At 45.1% G+C, this 15,040-nt stretch overlaps 1 protein-coding gene across 3 annotated transcripts in view; it reads right to left on the reverse strand.

The window, feature by feature from the left end:
- frem1b (Fras1 related extracellular matrix 1b) overlaps positions 1 to 15,040 on the reverse strand; it is a 65,628-nt gene that overhangs the window by 8,284 nt on the left and 42,304 nt on the right. For 2 of the 3 annotated variants that reach the window (XM_061738103.1, XM_061738102.1), the window contains exons 22-29: positions 14,239 to 14,380; positions 12,831 to 13,035; positions 8,495 to 8,759; positions 6,409 to 6,829; positions 3,321 to 3,519; positions 1,482 to 1,626; positions 1,285 to 1,414; positions 43 to 115 (exon numbers count right to left, since the gene is read on the reverse strand). In XM_061738103.1, coding sequence (XP_061594087.1) covers positions 43 to 115; positions 1,285 to 1,414; positions 1,482 to 1,626; positions 3,321 to 3,519; positions 6,409 to 6,829; positions 8,495 to 8,759; positions 12,831 to 13,035; positions 14,239 to 14,380 — 1,580 coding nt within the window. The remainder of the gene's footprint in view (positions 1 to 42; positions 116 to 1,284; positions 1,415 to 1,481; positions 1,627 to 3,320; positions 3,520 to 6,408; positions 6,830 to 8,494; positions 8,760 to 12,830; positions 13,036 to 14,238; positions 14,381 to 15,040) is intronic. The other variant, XM_061738104.1, reaches the window with a different exon arrangement.

The raw sequence follows: 15,040 nt of genomic DNA on the forward strand, positions 1-15,040 counted from the left end.
TTCGGTACCTGCGCAGACGGAACCAGAGCCACTGAGACAGACCTGGGTCAAACTGGATCAGACTGGCTGAGCTGTGGGTGAAGTCCCTGGTCAGTCTGGCTGATCCTTCCTCCACCTGGACAGACGGGAGCACAAGACAACCGACCGGAGACCGAAGTCAAAACATCACAATCAGTGATAATAAAATTAAAAAGGTCATCAGTTATATTAAGTCATAATAATTCAAATTAAAATAAATTGTGTGTGAAGTCGTAATAAGCAGTCATAAAAGGTCATAATAAGTAATAAGCCATATTGAGTCATGCTGAGACGTAACAATAAGTTAGAAGTACTGTAGTCCTGCAGGGGAACTTATGGCACTTTTCCACTAGTACCTACTCTGCTCTACTCATCTCAGCTCAGCCTGGTTTCTTTTCCACAACAATTCAGCACCTGGAGCAGAAGTAGGAGGTTGGAGTGAAGCTGCTGTGACGTATTTGATTGTGTGATCTAAACGAAGAAGACAACAACACTAAAGATGTAGAACCTGGAGGAGATGATGTGGCTTGTGTTCAATATCAAGTTAAAAAATGAGAGTAAGAGAAGCTTCAAGCGGCGATGCTTTTTTTTTTTGTTAGTTTGTCTCTGCGCTGCTGAAAAGTCAGCTGGAGCCGTGAGCAGCTATGAAGTGACAGAGCTCCTGGTAGATCTGGTCATTCCTTATCGCCTGTCTAGATCCCTTTTTAATTCTCTCCTCAGCACCAGGTTTATGAACATCTGCACCTCAGAGTTGGATCATGAAACAGACTTTTGTCCTTCCATTACGGCTTGAATAAAATTAACAAGAAGCGTCCGAGTCTCTTTCACTGATGTCACATCCTGACTCAGACGTCTGACTCCAACCCCCCGACCAATCGGTGGCCTGTAGTGTGATGACGTCAGATACAGCCGACTCAGCCGCTTAGAACCTCGGCAGAATAGATACAGAAAAGTATCTACTCGACACGTTAGACCCCTAGTGGAAAAGAACCAAACCAAATCGAGTCGGGCTGAGTAGGTACTAGTGGAAAAGCACCATTAGTGGACTCAGTTTCATCTGTTGTTGTCTACATCCATCTTGGGGTCGTCTCCGACCAGAAGAGCGGCGGTTCGATACCCAGCCCTGCCACCTGTTCAGGAGTGTTCAGACAAGACGCCCCCCCCCCCGGTCACTAAGGAAACCAGGCGCTTCCACACAAGAGGAACTTGTTTCACTCTGCTGCAGTTCCCTCGGGAGGAAAGAGTCTCGATGGGAAGCAGCTTCACCTGAATGCTGACGTACGCCGGGTCGAAGCTCCTCCCGCTGCGTTGGATCTGGATCTGGAGCGTCCCGGCCGCCTCGCAGGTCCGGTAGCAGGTGGCCGACAGCTCCACCCGGGACCAGGACAGCTCCAGCCTGCAGAGAGAGCGTGGTTGAGGCCGACCCCAGGACGGGAGCGAGGGCCCGGAGAGCCGGCACTCACGTCTGGGGGGGGCCGGCGTTTCCTGCTGGGTCTACCAGCTGGAACTGGAAACTGTCGGCCGTGGAGTCCACGTCTGCTGGGACGATGAAGAGCACGGCTCGCTGGTCCACGTCCAGCTGGGTGAACCGGGTTCTGATGGCCGATCCTGCTGGACAGATGGTCCAAGGGGCAAACCACAGTTCACGCTTACAGAGTTAAACTTTTTAAATATGTAAATCATAATAATAATAATAATAATAATAATAATAATAATCAAAAACCCAAGTTAAAAAAGTTGTGAATAGAATTACATTTAATCTGGTAAATTTTAAACACATCAGGAATAATCTAACAACTGAGGCTTCAAAGTTATACATCAACGCCATGATTCTCTCGCACATGAACTACTGTCTTACCAGCTGGTCGCAGACAGGTAGGACCGTGTTACGATCAGTGGAAAAACTGTATAAGCATGCAGGCTTTGAAAACATTGGATAAAAAGTCTAATTTATATTATCATTGTATTATTTTAACTAAATATGTTGTTTTTTTTAAACTGGGGAAATAATATTAAGTTTGCAGACATTTTACTTGTATATAAAATCCTTCATGGTCTGCCCCCCCTCCACTTAATGAGTTTATTAAACAAAATCAAAACTCATCTAGAGCTGCCACCAGAGGGGATTGTAAAACAGCACATAGAAAAAGTGCCTTTGGGCATCAGCCTTTTCCTATCGAGCAGACTAAACCAGAACTAAGGAACATCACATCTCTTTATTCCTTCTCTAAAAACACAAACCCGTGGTTACTTGATAATCAAACATGCTGTCATAAACTGGTATAGGGCTCAGGTTATTGTTTTACCTGTTTGTGCTTTTGTGTGAGCTAATGTGTTTGTGTGCTATGATTCTTTTATGTTGTTTGTCATTATTAGGAGTTATGTCATGGTTTTACTAATTGTTTGTACTCTTTGTTTTAGGGTTTTAGTGTGTGTTTTTCAATGTTTATTATATATGCCATCAACCTGCCAGGGACTGCAGATGTAAATTAGCCTGTATGCCTAAATCTGGCACATTTACATGATGGACTCAAGTGCTGTTAATTAATGTGCGTTGTCCCTTTTAAATAAATAAATAAATAAATAAAACTGAGATACTAAAACTGATTATTGTTTAAACTTCAAGGAAGGTGACCAAAACACTTAAAGTAGAATATCTATCAGTTCCCCCGAATACAGTTGTACTTTCAAAGGCAGAGGCTGACTGTGTCGCTTTCGCTACTCTGCGATTCATTTTATTCAGATGGAAGGAGGCAAAACCCCCCACCTTTACTCACTGGATAAGGGATTTACTCTATTTTTGAAACTAGAGAAAATAAAGCATTCCACGAGAGGCTCTGCTAAAACCTTTTCTAAATTGTGGAATCCTTTCCTGAAACACATTACAGATCATATCCAATTGTCTGCAGTCCCACAATCATTGAATCCTGCCTACCAATTTAAAAAAACTACCGTGCTTATTTCTTCTGATCTCCATGCCTCATGTGTGACGGTGCCTACTTGTTATTAGTATTCTCTTTTTTTTTCTTGTTTGTTTTGTTGTTGTTATCATATTCTGTGTATCTGTGTATCTGTGTATGTATCTGGGTATCACTTCCTTTATTGTACATACCATGTTTTATATTGTAGTTCATGTAAGTTCTGCCTCTACCTAGATGATCACCATAATCATGTTTTTTTGTCTTAGTTTTTTGTACCTGTTTTTATGAAAAATTGAAAATCTTAATAAACAAAGTTAAAAAAAAAAAGAAAAAAAAGTAGAATATCTCTCAGGGAGATCAACGATGCTCGCGCGTGCACACCTGTGGCGGCGTTCTCCAGGTAACCGAAGGTCGGAGGTCTGCTGATGCTGAACTGGACCTGGTCCACCGGGCTGTCGGGGTCCGAGGCCTGCAGGTGTCTCTTGGTGATGAAGATGCCGTAGCGGCCGCCCACATCCACCACGGTGCTGGGAGTCTGCCTGGTAGCCAGACTGGGAGGAGTCTGGTCCACCCGGTCCACCTGGAACAGGAACCAGCTGTCAGCGACGAGAACTACCAGGAAGAGAGCACTCCCAGTCCCTGAGACACCAGAACCACAACTGACCCAGTACCATCAAGAACAGAAGATGTGACACCAAGAACTAGCATAAACACAACTGTCTAAGACCAAGAACATGCTGTCAACCGTGGAGAACCACCAGGAACCTGGTCCAAGACCTGGGATCACTGGAAGACTTGGTCAGAAATACAAAACCACCAAGAAAGTCATCGTCCGAGACTCAGAACCACCGAGGAAATCTGGTCTCTGGATGCACCCAGAGCTCTAGAGTAGTTCTGAGGACAAAACTCCATCTTTTAGATTCAAACCACTGTGTTTTTCCTCAGTGAGGCATTTAAGAGGTGCACAGAGAAGTGCATTGAAGAAAACATCCATCCATCATCTTTTATTCCCTTTCAGGGTCACTGCCTGCTGGATCCATCCCAGCTCTCCTCATGTGAAAGGCAGGAGTTCACCTGGAGAGGTACCAATCCATCTCTGATGGATCATTTAGATTAATCAGTTAAACCGACATGCACGGTTTTAGACTGGGAGGAAGTGGGAGTACCTGGAGAGAACCCGAGCACGGGGACTCAAACAGGAACCAGGAGTTTAAAAAATGTGTAAAGCTGGAGACTTTGTGGGACCAGTGGAGCTAAACACCTTCATGTCTTCTGGAACTGCCAGGATATCAGAGAGTATTGGGAAGAGATCCATAAGCATATAGAGAATATATTTTGTGTAAATATTCCCTTCAAATATGAAGCGATGTATTTGGGTGATATACAGTTTGATAACTGGAATGCAGTATACTGTTGGCAGTGAGAAATCTGTCACAAGAAGATAAAAGTTAAAAGTAGAACCAGCCCCTATTGAAGAGTGGATTGATACTGTCCGTGAAATTTACATCATGGAAAAGTTGTCATTTTCCCTCAGAATACAAAAAGAAAAGTTCTACCGGATTTGGTCTAAATGGACTGAGTACATGAAGCCTGTAAGATCTGACTTCATTTGAATCTGTGTTTTTTGTGATGACCTGCTCTCTACACCTGACACCACTCTAATACTGTCCTTTATTTCTTTTTCATCTTGCGACGCTGTGGAGATAACGAAAAAAGAGCTCCCCCAGTTCTGTTGTTCATGTTACACAAACTTATTTAAAATCTTGGAAAAGCATCGTGATCAAAGACACTTGGACTTTTTTTTTTTTTTTTTTTTTTGATCCACCTTTCCCAAATTCATTGGGAACAGGTGGTTGAACTTTGGAGAAAGACATTGCAATGGTCCAAGGAGTGAATGTAATACTGTATATGGAAACAATTGCTTTTTCAAATAAACAGAAAAAAACCAGAGTTACTGCACCACATTAACCCTAATACACCAGATACCTGTGTCAAGTGTGATATACAGAAAGCTAGCTTGTTTCACTGCAGCTTTGTAGTCTAATGTTGTATTATATATTTCTTATTCTTATTTTTATATATGCAGCTTCTTGTTTATTTCTAATAAGGTCAGTGATCACATTTGGGATGGCGGGAGCGTTCTAGAAGTACACAATGTGTTTCCATCTGTGTACATGTTGGTCACTCATTAGCGTTATCCTTTTCTTTTCCCTAAACACCTCTGAGAGAATGATGAGAATCAGTCCGTTACCACAACAGTAAAATCTACCACTTAAATCTCTACATTTGGAATATCTTCAAGTGCCTATTTGTACGTATTAATGTGTCTTTTTCTGTTTTGTGCCTTTGTACTGTAATTGAAAAAATCCAAAAAAATATTTGTCAAAGAAACCCTTCGGACCTAAGAAACCTTTATGGAGACATGAAGCTGTCTCCTCCTTGTTTTCCTGAGCACATCAGAGCAGACAGACCGGTTCAGTTCGGGTGTTTGGTGTCTGGGCAGACGGATGGACCGGACAGGAAACTGCAGGGTGATGAGACACCAGCCTGCAGTTCACCCTGCTGCCACCGGGTGTCACTGTCGCCCCATGTGACAGAATCTCCACAGATCATTCCTCTCACGTCCATGTTTGGCCTATAAAACTGTTCAGCTCTGCTGCTAGTTGGCAGAAAAGTATAGACAAATGTTGATTATAATTATGTCATTACAAAAAGATTAGTTTTTCTCTTTATGCCTGAATATAATCAAAACACCACAGAAGCTCAGTGTTAATTTAGTTCTTAAAAACTGAAGTGCCACCCAACACGTCTCATAAATATCAATGACCTCAGTAGGTTCTGATCGTTTGTTAAAAGCTCTGCTCTGAACTTTACTACGATTTGGAAGTTGTACATTTCTGTTTATTTCTGTTTATACATTTTACTTTATTCTATCTCTTATTTTATCTCCATATACTTGTTTGCTTTTATATTTTTATTTTTACTTTTACTGTATTGCACCAATCACCACAACAAATTCCTTGTGTGTGTGTTAACAAACTTGGCAATAAACCCCCTTCCTGATTCTGATTGACCGTTTTGTGGCCTCGACTGAAACCCCCACCTTCGGTCAGTTTTGGTTACATTCTGGAGACCTTTTTAACTTTTTAACAAACAATGTGGTTGAGCTTCTCTGTGGATCATTGACATGTGCTTCATTAGTGATTTTGGATTCGATTGCCCCCACCATCTTCATCATGTCTCTCCGAGGATCAGGACGCTAAAGTACGTCACCTTTTAAACCAGTTATAAAAACCCAGAAACGCCTGGGATCCAACCAGATTCCCCCGTAAACCGACCTGATAACATCGATGATCCAACCAGATTCCTGCTGCAATCAGAGCCTGATTACACTTGTTACAACCAGATTCCATCCAGGTCTCAGACCTGATTCCTGCGTCTGAACGTGAGTGCGGTGCTCGTGACCCACCTGTATGGTGAACATGGCCGGTTCCTCCCTCAGCTGTCCAAACTCCAGGTATCCTCTGTTGTTCCCGTCACTTGGAAGGAAGTGGAACCGGTCTATCTCAGCCAGGCTGCCCGGGTCGTGCCGGTAAGCCAGGTTCATCTGGTCCACGTCGGTCTGGGAGAAACTGGGTGGCGACGGGAGTGGGGCTCCCCCCAGTAGCAGCGTGCCGTGCTGGGGCAGCTGGGTGAGCGTGTAGGTCAGGTTGGTGGCGGCCGTGTCGGGGTCGGTGAGCTGCAGCTGCTCGGCACTGATGGGGGCGGTGGAGCCGCCCTGCAGGCGGAGGCCGGTGTTGCGGTCCAGGGTCGGTGGAATACGGTCGCCGTGCTCGATGGTGAAGTGGAGGCTGCCACTCCGGGACGAGTCGCCGTTAGTGACGACGAAACTGCAGAGGAGAAAAATGGTTCCAGTCGGAAACAGAAGATGACAGAGGAAAACTGTGGAAAGAGGACTGGACTTGTGCAACGTTAGCCACAGGTCTGTGAAGAGTGGTTTTAAAGAACAACGGAGGGAGCTCTGTTCGACAGCATGAATGTAGGGATGGAAGATGGAGGAAGGGAGGGAATGATGGATGGATGGATGCTAAATCTGGCATGTTTATCCTTTCTTCCTTACCTGAGTTTCTGAGATTAATTTATGCAAAAGAAGCATTTATGTAATTTTTGAAAAGGAATCCCAGAAATCTAAATAAATTACAAACTAAAAAGATAGAAACTAAATAAAGTTTATATCCTGAAGAGGTTTCACCTTCATTAGAATGACGTCCAAATACGTACCTGCAGTCACCAATCCTTTATCAAATTCCATGGCCCTCAACTCTGGAACTGTTTAGATAGATCTCTTAAGTTAGTGTCATCCTTAATAATGTTTAGGACCAACTTAATGGGGTATCTTTTATATAGACAAAATTAACAGGCTATTCGTACTAAAATGAAATTGCCATTTCATGGATATTTTTGTTTGTGTACTTTTTTCTTTGTTTCTTTTACCTTTTCTTTTTCCTTTCTATTCTTTTGCTATTGACTGTTTTGTTTTGGTGATTTTGTATTGAGGGGAGGATTTTTTATAAGCCCTTCGGGCTTCTTTTCCTCTCCTGCACAAATTATTTGTCCTTGTATGATAAAAAAAAGAATTATTGTGTTATCACTGTGCAAATAAATAAATAAATAAATAAATAAATAAATAAATAATACGACTCTGAACACTACTGATGAGGGCCGCTGCGTGTTTCATCTGTGCTGCCTGTGTCTTGGCTGGTCAGCTGTGGGTTTAGACGGATTCTGTCGTGTCTTGACACCAAACCCGTCTACTCAGTGTGTCCATGTCCTCTTCCTTTGAGGTGAAAGTAATGGTGTTGTGTTGTGGTGTTGGGTGGTGTGGTGTAGTTTCTTTTGTTTATGAGCTTTACAGGAAAAAGCTATTTTGATTCCGACGTGTGCAGCTGGAGAAGTGTGAGATGAAGTGTGGATGTTCCCGGTGAAGCCCTCTAGTGGCCAACGGTGTCTTTGTGAGGTGTCACATGCTGTTGCTAAAGTCCAGATCTGATCTTTACCGGCTTCTGACATCTGAGGGGATTTAGAGAAGCCGGCCATTCCACCTTTTACCTGCTTTCTAGACTTCAAGCCTCCGATACGCAGCGGCATTCATCCGTGGACCCGGGCGCCACACGTCAGGCTGTCGTAACGACATTAAGGCCTCGATGTCCACAGCACAGGGTAAGTAGTAAAACATTAAAACAAATAAAAACTAAGCAAAAGCAAGTATAAAAACATGCGTTTTTAGCTTCTTTTTAAAAGAGATCAGAGAGTCTTCAGATCTGAGGGAGGAGCTCCAGAGGGTCTTAAAACAGAATCTTTCCATCTCCATAATATCACAAAGATTAGGAACATCCTCTCCCAGAGTGACTCTGATAAACTAATCTACGTTTGTGTCTTCTAGACTAGATTACTGTAATGTTATTAGCAGGTTGTGTCCAACATGCAGCAGTATCTCCTGTGTTAACCTCTTGACTGCAGTTCCCCCAGTAACCTGGGGGGGCGTGTCCTCTCACCTGAACAGGTCGGCCTGGCCGTCGTGGCTGTTGTCGTGGCTGTAGCAGACTCGGTGAGCCGCCACGTCCAGCTGCGTGAAGGAGCCCAGCGGGACGCCGGGCCGCTGCACGGCGTGCACCAGGCCGTGCCGGGGCGGGACCGAGACCGTGTAGACCAGCTCCTCCGGCCGGCCCGCCGAGTCCCACGCCAGCAGGATGTCGGTGTTCAGCACCACCCGCTGCCCCTCCGCCAGCTGGACCCCCCTCACACGCAGCGCTAGGTCACCTGGGGGGAGGGAGGGGACAGAGCTGAACCTGGAATACACGTCCAAAACCAGGACTGAGCCTGCTCCAAAACCTCACCCGTAAGTCCAAAAGGAGATAAACTAAGATTGCAATCTGGTCCGAAACTAATCCTAAACCAAGCCTGAAACCAGGTCCCAAACCAGGACCAAGCCAAGCAGTTTCAGCAGCATCATTCGGGGAGTACCGGCAAACCGGGTCCAGACCCAGTCTAAAACCTGAAAACCGGTTCATGACCCAGTCTAAAACCTGAAAACCGGATACAGAACCTGTCTCAAACCTGAAAACCGGGTCCAGAACCAGTTTAAAACCTGAAAACTGGGTCCAGATGCAGTCTAAAACCTGAAAAAACGGATCCAGACGCAGTCTAAAACCTGAAAACCGGGTCCAGAACCAGCTAAAACCTGAAAACCGGGTCCAGACGCAGTCTAAAACCTAAAAAACCGGATCCAGAACCAGTCTAAAACCTGAAAACTGGGTCCAGAACCAGTCTAAAACCTGAAAACCGGGTCCAGAACCAGTCTAAAACCTGAAAAACCGGATCCAGACGCAGTCTAAAACCTAAAAACTGGGTCCAGAACCAGTCTAAAACCTGAAAACCGGGTCCAGAACCAGCTAAAACCTGAAAGCCGGGTCCAGAACCAGTTTAAAATCTGAAAACCGGGTCCAGACCCAGTCTAAAACCTGAAAACCGGGTCCAGAACCAGTCTAAAACCTAAAAAACCGGGTCCAGACCCAGTCTAAAACCTGAAAACCGGATACAGAACCAGTCTAGAACCTGAAAACCGGATCCAGACCCAGTCTAGAACCTGAAAACGAGATACAGAACCAGTCTAGAACCTAAAAAACCGGATCCAGACGCAGTCTAGAACCTGAAAACCGGATCCAGACCCAGTCTAAAACCTGAAAACCGGGTCCAGAACCAGTCTAAAACCTAAAAAACCGGATCCAGAACCAGTCTAAAACCTGAAAACCGGATCCAGAACCAGTCTAAAACCTGAAAACCGGGTCCAGACCCAGTCTAAAACCTGAAAAAACGGATCCAGACGCAGTCTAAAACCTGAAAACCGGGTCCAGAACCAGCTAAAACCTGAAAACCGGGTCCAGACGCAGTCTAAAACCTAAAAAACCGGATCCAGAACCAGTCTAAAACCTGAAAACTGGGTCCAGAACCAGTCTAAAACCTGAAAACCGGGTCCAGAACCAGTCTAAAACCTGAAAAACCGGATCCAGACGCAGTCTAAAACCTGAAAACTGGGTCCAGAACCAGTCTAAAACCTGAAAACCGGGTCCAGAACCAGCTAAAACCTGAAAACCGGGTCCAGAACCAGTTTAAAATCTGAAAACCGGGTCCAGACCCAGTCTAAAACCTGAAAACCGGGTCCAGAACCAGTCTAAAACCTAAAAAACCGGGTCCAGACCCAGTCTAAAACCTGAAAACCGGATACAGAACCAGTCTAGAACCTGAAAACCGGATCCAGACCCAGTCTAGAACCTGAAAACGAGATACAGAACCAGTCTAAAACCTGAAAACCGGGTCCAGACCCAGTCTAGAACCTGAAAACCGGGTCCAGACCCAGTCTAGAACCTGAAAACGAGATACAGAACCAGTCTAGAACATGAAAACCGGGTCCAGAACCACTCTAAATAATTTCTGGTCCATGTCTGACTCAGAGGACTGAAGTTAGAAACTAGCAGAAGTGAACATGTCAGTTTCTGCAGCGTAGCTGGCGGATCAGGACCCAGAGGAGCCGGGCCGGTGCCGTCCACAGCTGCTACACCTCCCCCCCTTTAATTATTCATCTGCTGGGGCGGCCGGCCGTTTGTCACCTCGGCTCCTGCAGGATCGCCGGGCCCGGAGCCAGAAGGTCCGGGCCCCTGCAGCGCCGTGTTCACCCGACTGGTAAAAGCGGCAGGAAGGGGGCGCTCAATAATGCATGACCGTGTGTTTACGAGGCGCCAAGGACTTCCTGTCAGCCGCTTGTGTCCGTAGGAAGACTGCACCTTGATGAACAATCAGGAAAATTATTCCCGGCGCACAATCTCTCAAAGTTTTGAGCCTATGAAGTGTGTGGGCGGGGCCTGAAGCTGCTCTGGTCTGTATGTGGTGATGGTTTAAACCAGTCTCAGGGGCCGTTACACCGCCCACCCGTCAATATCTGACCAGCAGGTTCTGATTCAGATCTGAGCACGTGGTCAGATGGGGAGCCTAAACGGTTAATTTAAACCAGGGGTCGGCAACCCGCGGCTCTAGAGCCGCATGCGACTCTTTAGCGCCGCCCCAGTGGCTCCTTGAGCTTTTTCAAAAATGTTTGACTTTTTTTTTTCCTTTTTTTCTTCTTTTTTCCTATTTTTTATTTTTTTTCTTCTTTTTTTCCTTTTTTTCTTCTTTTTTTCTTCCTTTTTCCTTTCTTTTTTAATCTCGACATTTTGACTTTTTTCTCGAAATTTTGACTTTTTTCTCGACATTTCGACTTTTTTTTCAAGATTGTACTTCAACAGTAATCTCAACATTTAGACTTTTTTTTCTCAAAATTTTGACCTTTTTCCTCAACATTTCGCCTTTTTTCACAAAATTTTGACTATTTCCTCGACATTTCGACTGTTTTCTCAACATTTTGACTTTTTTCTTGAAATTTTGACTTTTCTCGAAGTGCATAATGAAAAAAAAAATCTCCCCCCAGTTATAACTAATATAGCTACATGCAGCATGTGTTGCCTTCATTCTAAGGCTTATACAAGACTTTTCATGTTTTGCGGCTCCAGACATATTTGTGTTTTGTGTTTTTGGTCCAATATGGCTCTTTCAACATTTTGGGTTGCCGACCCCTGATTTAGGCCACGTTTACACGTAGCCGGGTATTTACAAAAACGGATATTTTCCCCTCTACGTTTTCAAAAAAATCCTCGTTTACACGGACCCGCATGAAAACGCTCTTAACGTCATGCCAGCCAATCAGAATCCTGGAAAAACATCAACAAATGACACGTGTGTAACTTCCAGTTAAGGCTGATTTATGGTTCCGCGTTACATTAACGCAGAGCCTACGGCGTAGGGTACGCGGCGACGCGCACGTACCTTGCGCGTCGGCGCGTACCCTACGCCGTCGATTTAACGCGGAACCATAATTCAGGCTTCATGCTGCTGGCTGACGCGCTCACAGGCTTGAATGAGCAGGAGGCTGGACGGGGGGGAGAGTTACTTTTAAGTGTGACTTTACAATATTAAACAGGTAAAATACAAGAAAATATTGACGGTGGCCAAACTAATTGTAAACACAGGTCGCACACATGACGCTGGTGAGTTTCTGGTGCATAATGTGACGTTCTGAAGCTTAAATCTCCGTTTTCCTCCGTTTTCCTCCGTTTAGACGCAAACGGGAAAACGGAGTTTTTGAAAATCTCCACTTTGGCCGGAGTTTTCAGAAATGATCGTTTTTGATGACTTTGACCTCCGTTTCCGTGTAAACGAACGGCCAAAACGCATGAAAACGCCTCCGTTTTTGTAAATACCCGGCTACGTGTAAACGGGGCCTTAAACTGTTCAGTGGCTGCTTAACAGCCAATCTGATCAATCTGACCAGACCAGGAACTGAACCAGAACCTGGAGTCCACTCACTGGACAGGATAAAAGTAGATGTTGCTCACAAGGCAAAGAACAATAAATAGAAGTAGAACCAAGTTCAGGGTTTCTACTAATAACTAGACATAAGTTAAAAGCAGGATAGACCTCAGCAATAAATAAAATGCATTAGGATTTGTCTAAAAGAGAGACAGAAGCAGGGACGAAGCTGTTCCTGTAGCGTGTGGTCCTACAGTAGTTCTGGGGACTATAAACCTGCGTCCTGATGGCAGTAGCTGGAACTCACTGGCTAAGGGATGGGAGGATCGTTGGGATGGAGCTGGAGCTGCAACTGCTTAGCGTCCAGCGACTCCAGGCCCAGCTGTGTTTCCCCAATCAGCCGACCATTTAAGGATCTGGTTGAGTGAGCTACTTTCTTTTAGGGGCAGGTTTCCAAACCATGATGCTACTGAAAAAGTTAAAAGTTCTGACCTTTGTTGACCGTGTGGACGGTGATGAAGAAGCTCTGACCCGGGTCCCGGTGGTCCCGGTCACTGAGGGTGAAGCGGAAGCTGTCGTGACCTCTGAACCCGCTGGCGTTGCTAGCAGCGCTGTGCTGGTACCAGAGTCGGTTCATCTCCACGTCGTCCTGAGTGAAGTTCTGACCCGCGGAGAGTTGGGTCCAACCCAACTCCAACTACAGACATACAGTCACGTTCAAACGTTAGTGTCTCTTTAAATCCTGTCTTTCATCATGATGATCATAACGATGAAGATGAAAGACAAAACCTTTTTCACTGTGACAGGATTTTAAAAGAGTGCTGTTTACCACCAAGTCCCCCCTTACTGCTTCATGGGGATTTAACTGCAGCCCGGTGCTGGTGCTCATCTGAATGATGAAATGATCAGTTCCTGTTGTTTGCTGGTCTGGAACGTTCACGACCGGTTTAACACAACGGCAAGAGGAACATCAGCAACTGGCTTAGAGAAGTGTTGGACTTTCAGAATAAACAACTCCACTTTGGTCTCATCTGTCCATGGGACACTGAGTGCGTTTACATGGGAAGTTTAATTCCTCTTAAATTCAGAATTAAAATTAAATCTGATTTAAAATGAGTAAAAATTACCATGTAAACACCTAATTCAGAATGAAAATGGCCATTCCGATTTAAACTTAATTCCGAAGTAAGTGGCTGGTTTATTCAGATTTTAAATCCTCATAGTATAATTCCGCGATCATGTATACACTCATTCAGCTTTATATTAATTCTGGCCTTTCTGCGCTGCTCGTTCCCTCGCCCGTCTGTCTCCATGACGCGTATATTCCGCTCTAGGCTTGTTTTCCAAACAAAGTTTGAAGATGGCAGCACGCAGTAAACGGTGGTCAAGAGCAGAGACCATTTATTTAATAAATAGCTTGGAGGACCTGGAAATAATTAAAAGAACAGATGGCAGGAAACAGAAAAATTGTGAGCTTTTCAAAGTTGTAGCGGCTAAATTAGTTTTTCTTCCGGTAGACGTAACTTCCGGTTCCCCCCCCTATCCAATCAGAACCTTCCCAACCCCCAGACCATAAGTGGAATTGGATAAAGCCGATCAAACGTGTTTTCCATGTAAACTCAAAGGAAATAGTTTAATTCTGAATTATTTAATTTGGAATAATTTATTCCGAATTAAAAAACATCATGTAACCATGGCCACTGTCCCAGACGTCTGCTGGTTTGTTGAGACGCTCAGGACATAACATTAGCTTGCAATTGTTGTTTTGTTCGCTTGTGAGAAGCTCCATGTTAGCTGTGATCAGAGCAGCAAGGGGGTTTGTAGAGTTAAAGCTGTCTGATGCTCCTGCAGGGCTGAACTCTGCTCGTCTCTTCATGACTTAACCAAACACAAACGTCACCTTCAACTGCAGTTTTCCAAACCGCGGTGCGGCGTTGAGGAAGTAATACACGCCCTCTGGGGGCGTGTCCGGGTCCACGGCCTCTAGAACCACGCTGGAGATCACCCTGCGCTCGCCAGAATTCACGTCCAGCCCGGCGTTCCTGAAACACCAACCGAGAAGACGAGCAAGATAAAGACACTCATTGTCAACAGAAGACGGAACAGGTCCATCAAAAACCAGGTCGGAAACAGCCTTCAAAACCAGTCAGGTCAAACCCTGGTCTAAGCCATGTCAAAGACCAGGTCCAACTCAGGTCCAAAACCAGGTTCAAGTTAGTTAAAAACCAACTGTAATTATGGTTAAGGACCAGGTCAAAATGAGATCAATAACCAAGTTCAGGCATCTCAAACAGGACCAACCTGGACAGTCTGGGTAATGAAAAGTGAACAAAATTAGGCTTAACTGCACCAAACTCCTTCATTCAGGGGGATGTGTGTGTGTGTGTGTGTGTGTGTGTGTGTGTGTGTGTGTGTGTGTGTGTGTGTGTGTGTGTGTGTGTGTGTGTCAGAGAGAACATCAGGAACCATCTGGCTGCTTCTTCACTTGGAACTAAAGTCCACCAGGAGAAGCTGCCGCAGTCGTCCTGAAGGAGAGGACAACAAGGATGGAGACATCTGCCAAGTCTGCCTGTTACTTCCACGCGGCCGGCACAGAGGGACCAGCGCCGGGACGCCGGTGCGCCCCGGCGCTGGTCTGGAGCCGGAGCAGGGGAGGGGCAGGACATCAGTCCAGTCAAGGATGAAAACGGGCTGCTTTAGAT

This window comes from Cololabis saira, chromosome 13 (genome assembly GCF_033807715.1).
Source record: "Cololabis saira isolate AMF1-May2022 chromosome 13, fColSai1.1, whole genome shotgun sequence".
Classification (NCBI taxonomy): domain Eukaryota; kingdom Metazoa; phylum Chordata; class Actinopteri; order Beloniformes; family Belonidae; genus Cololabis; species Cololabis saira.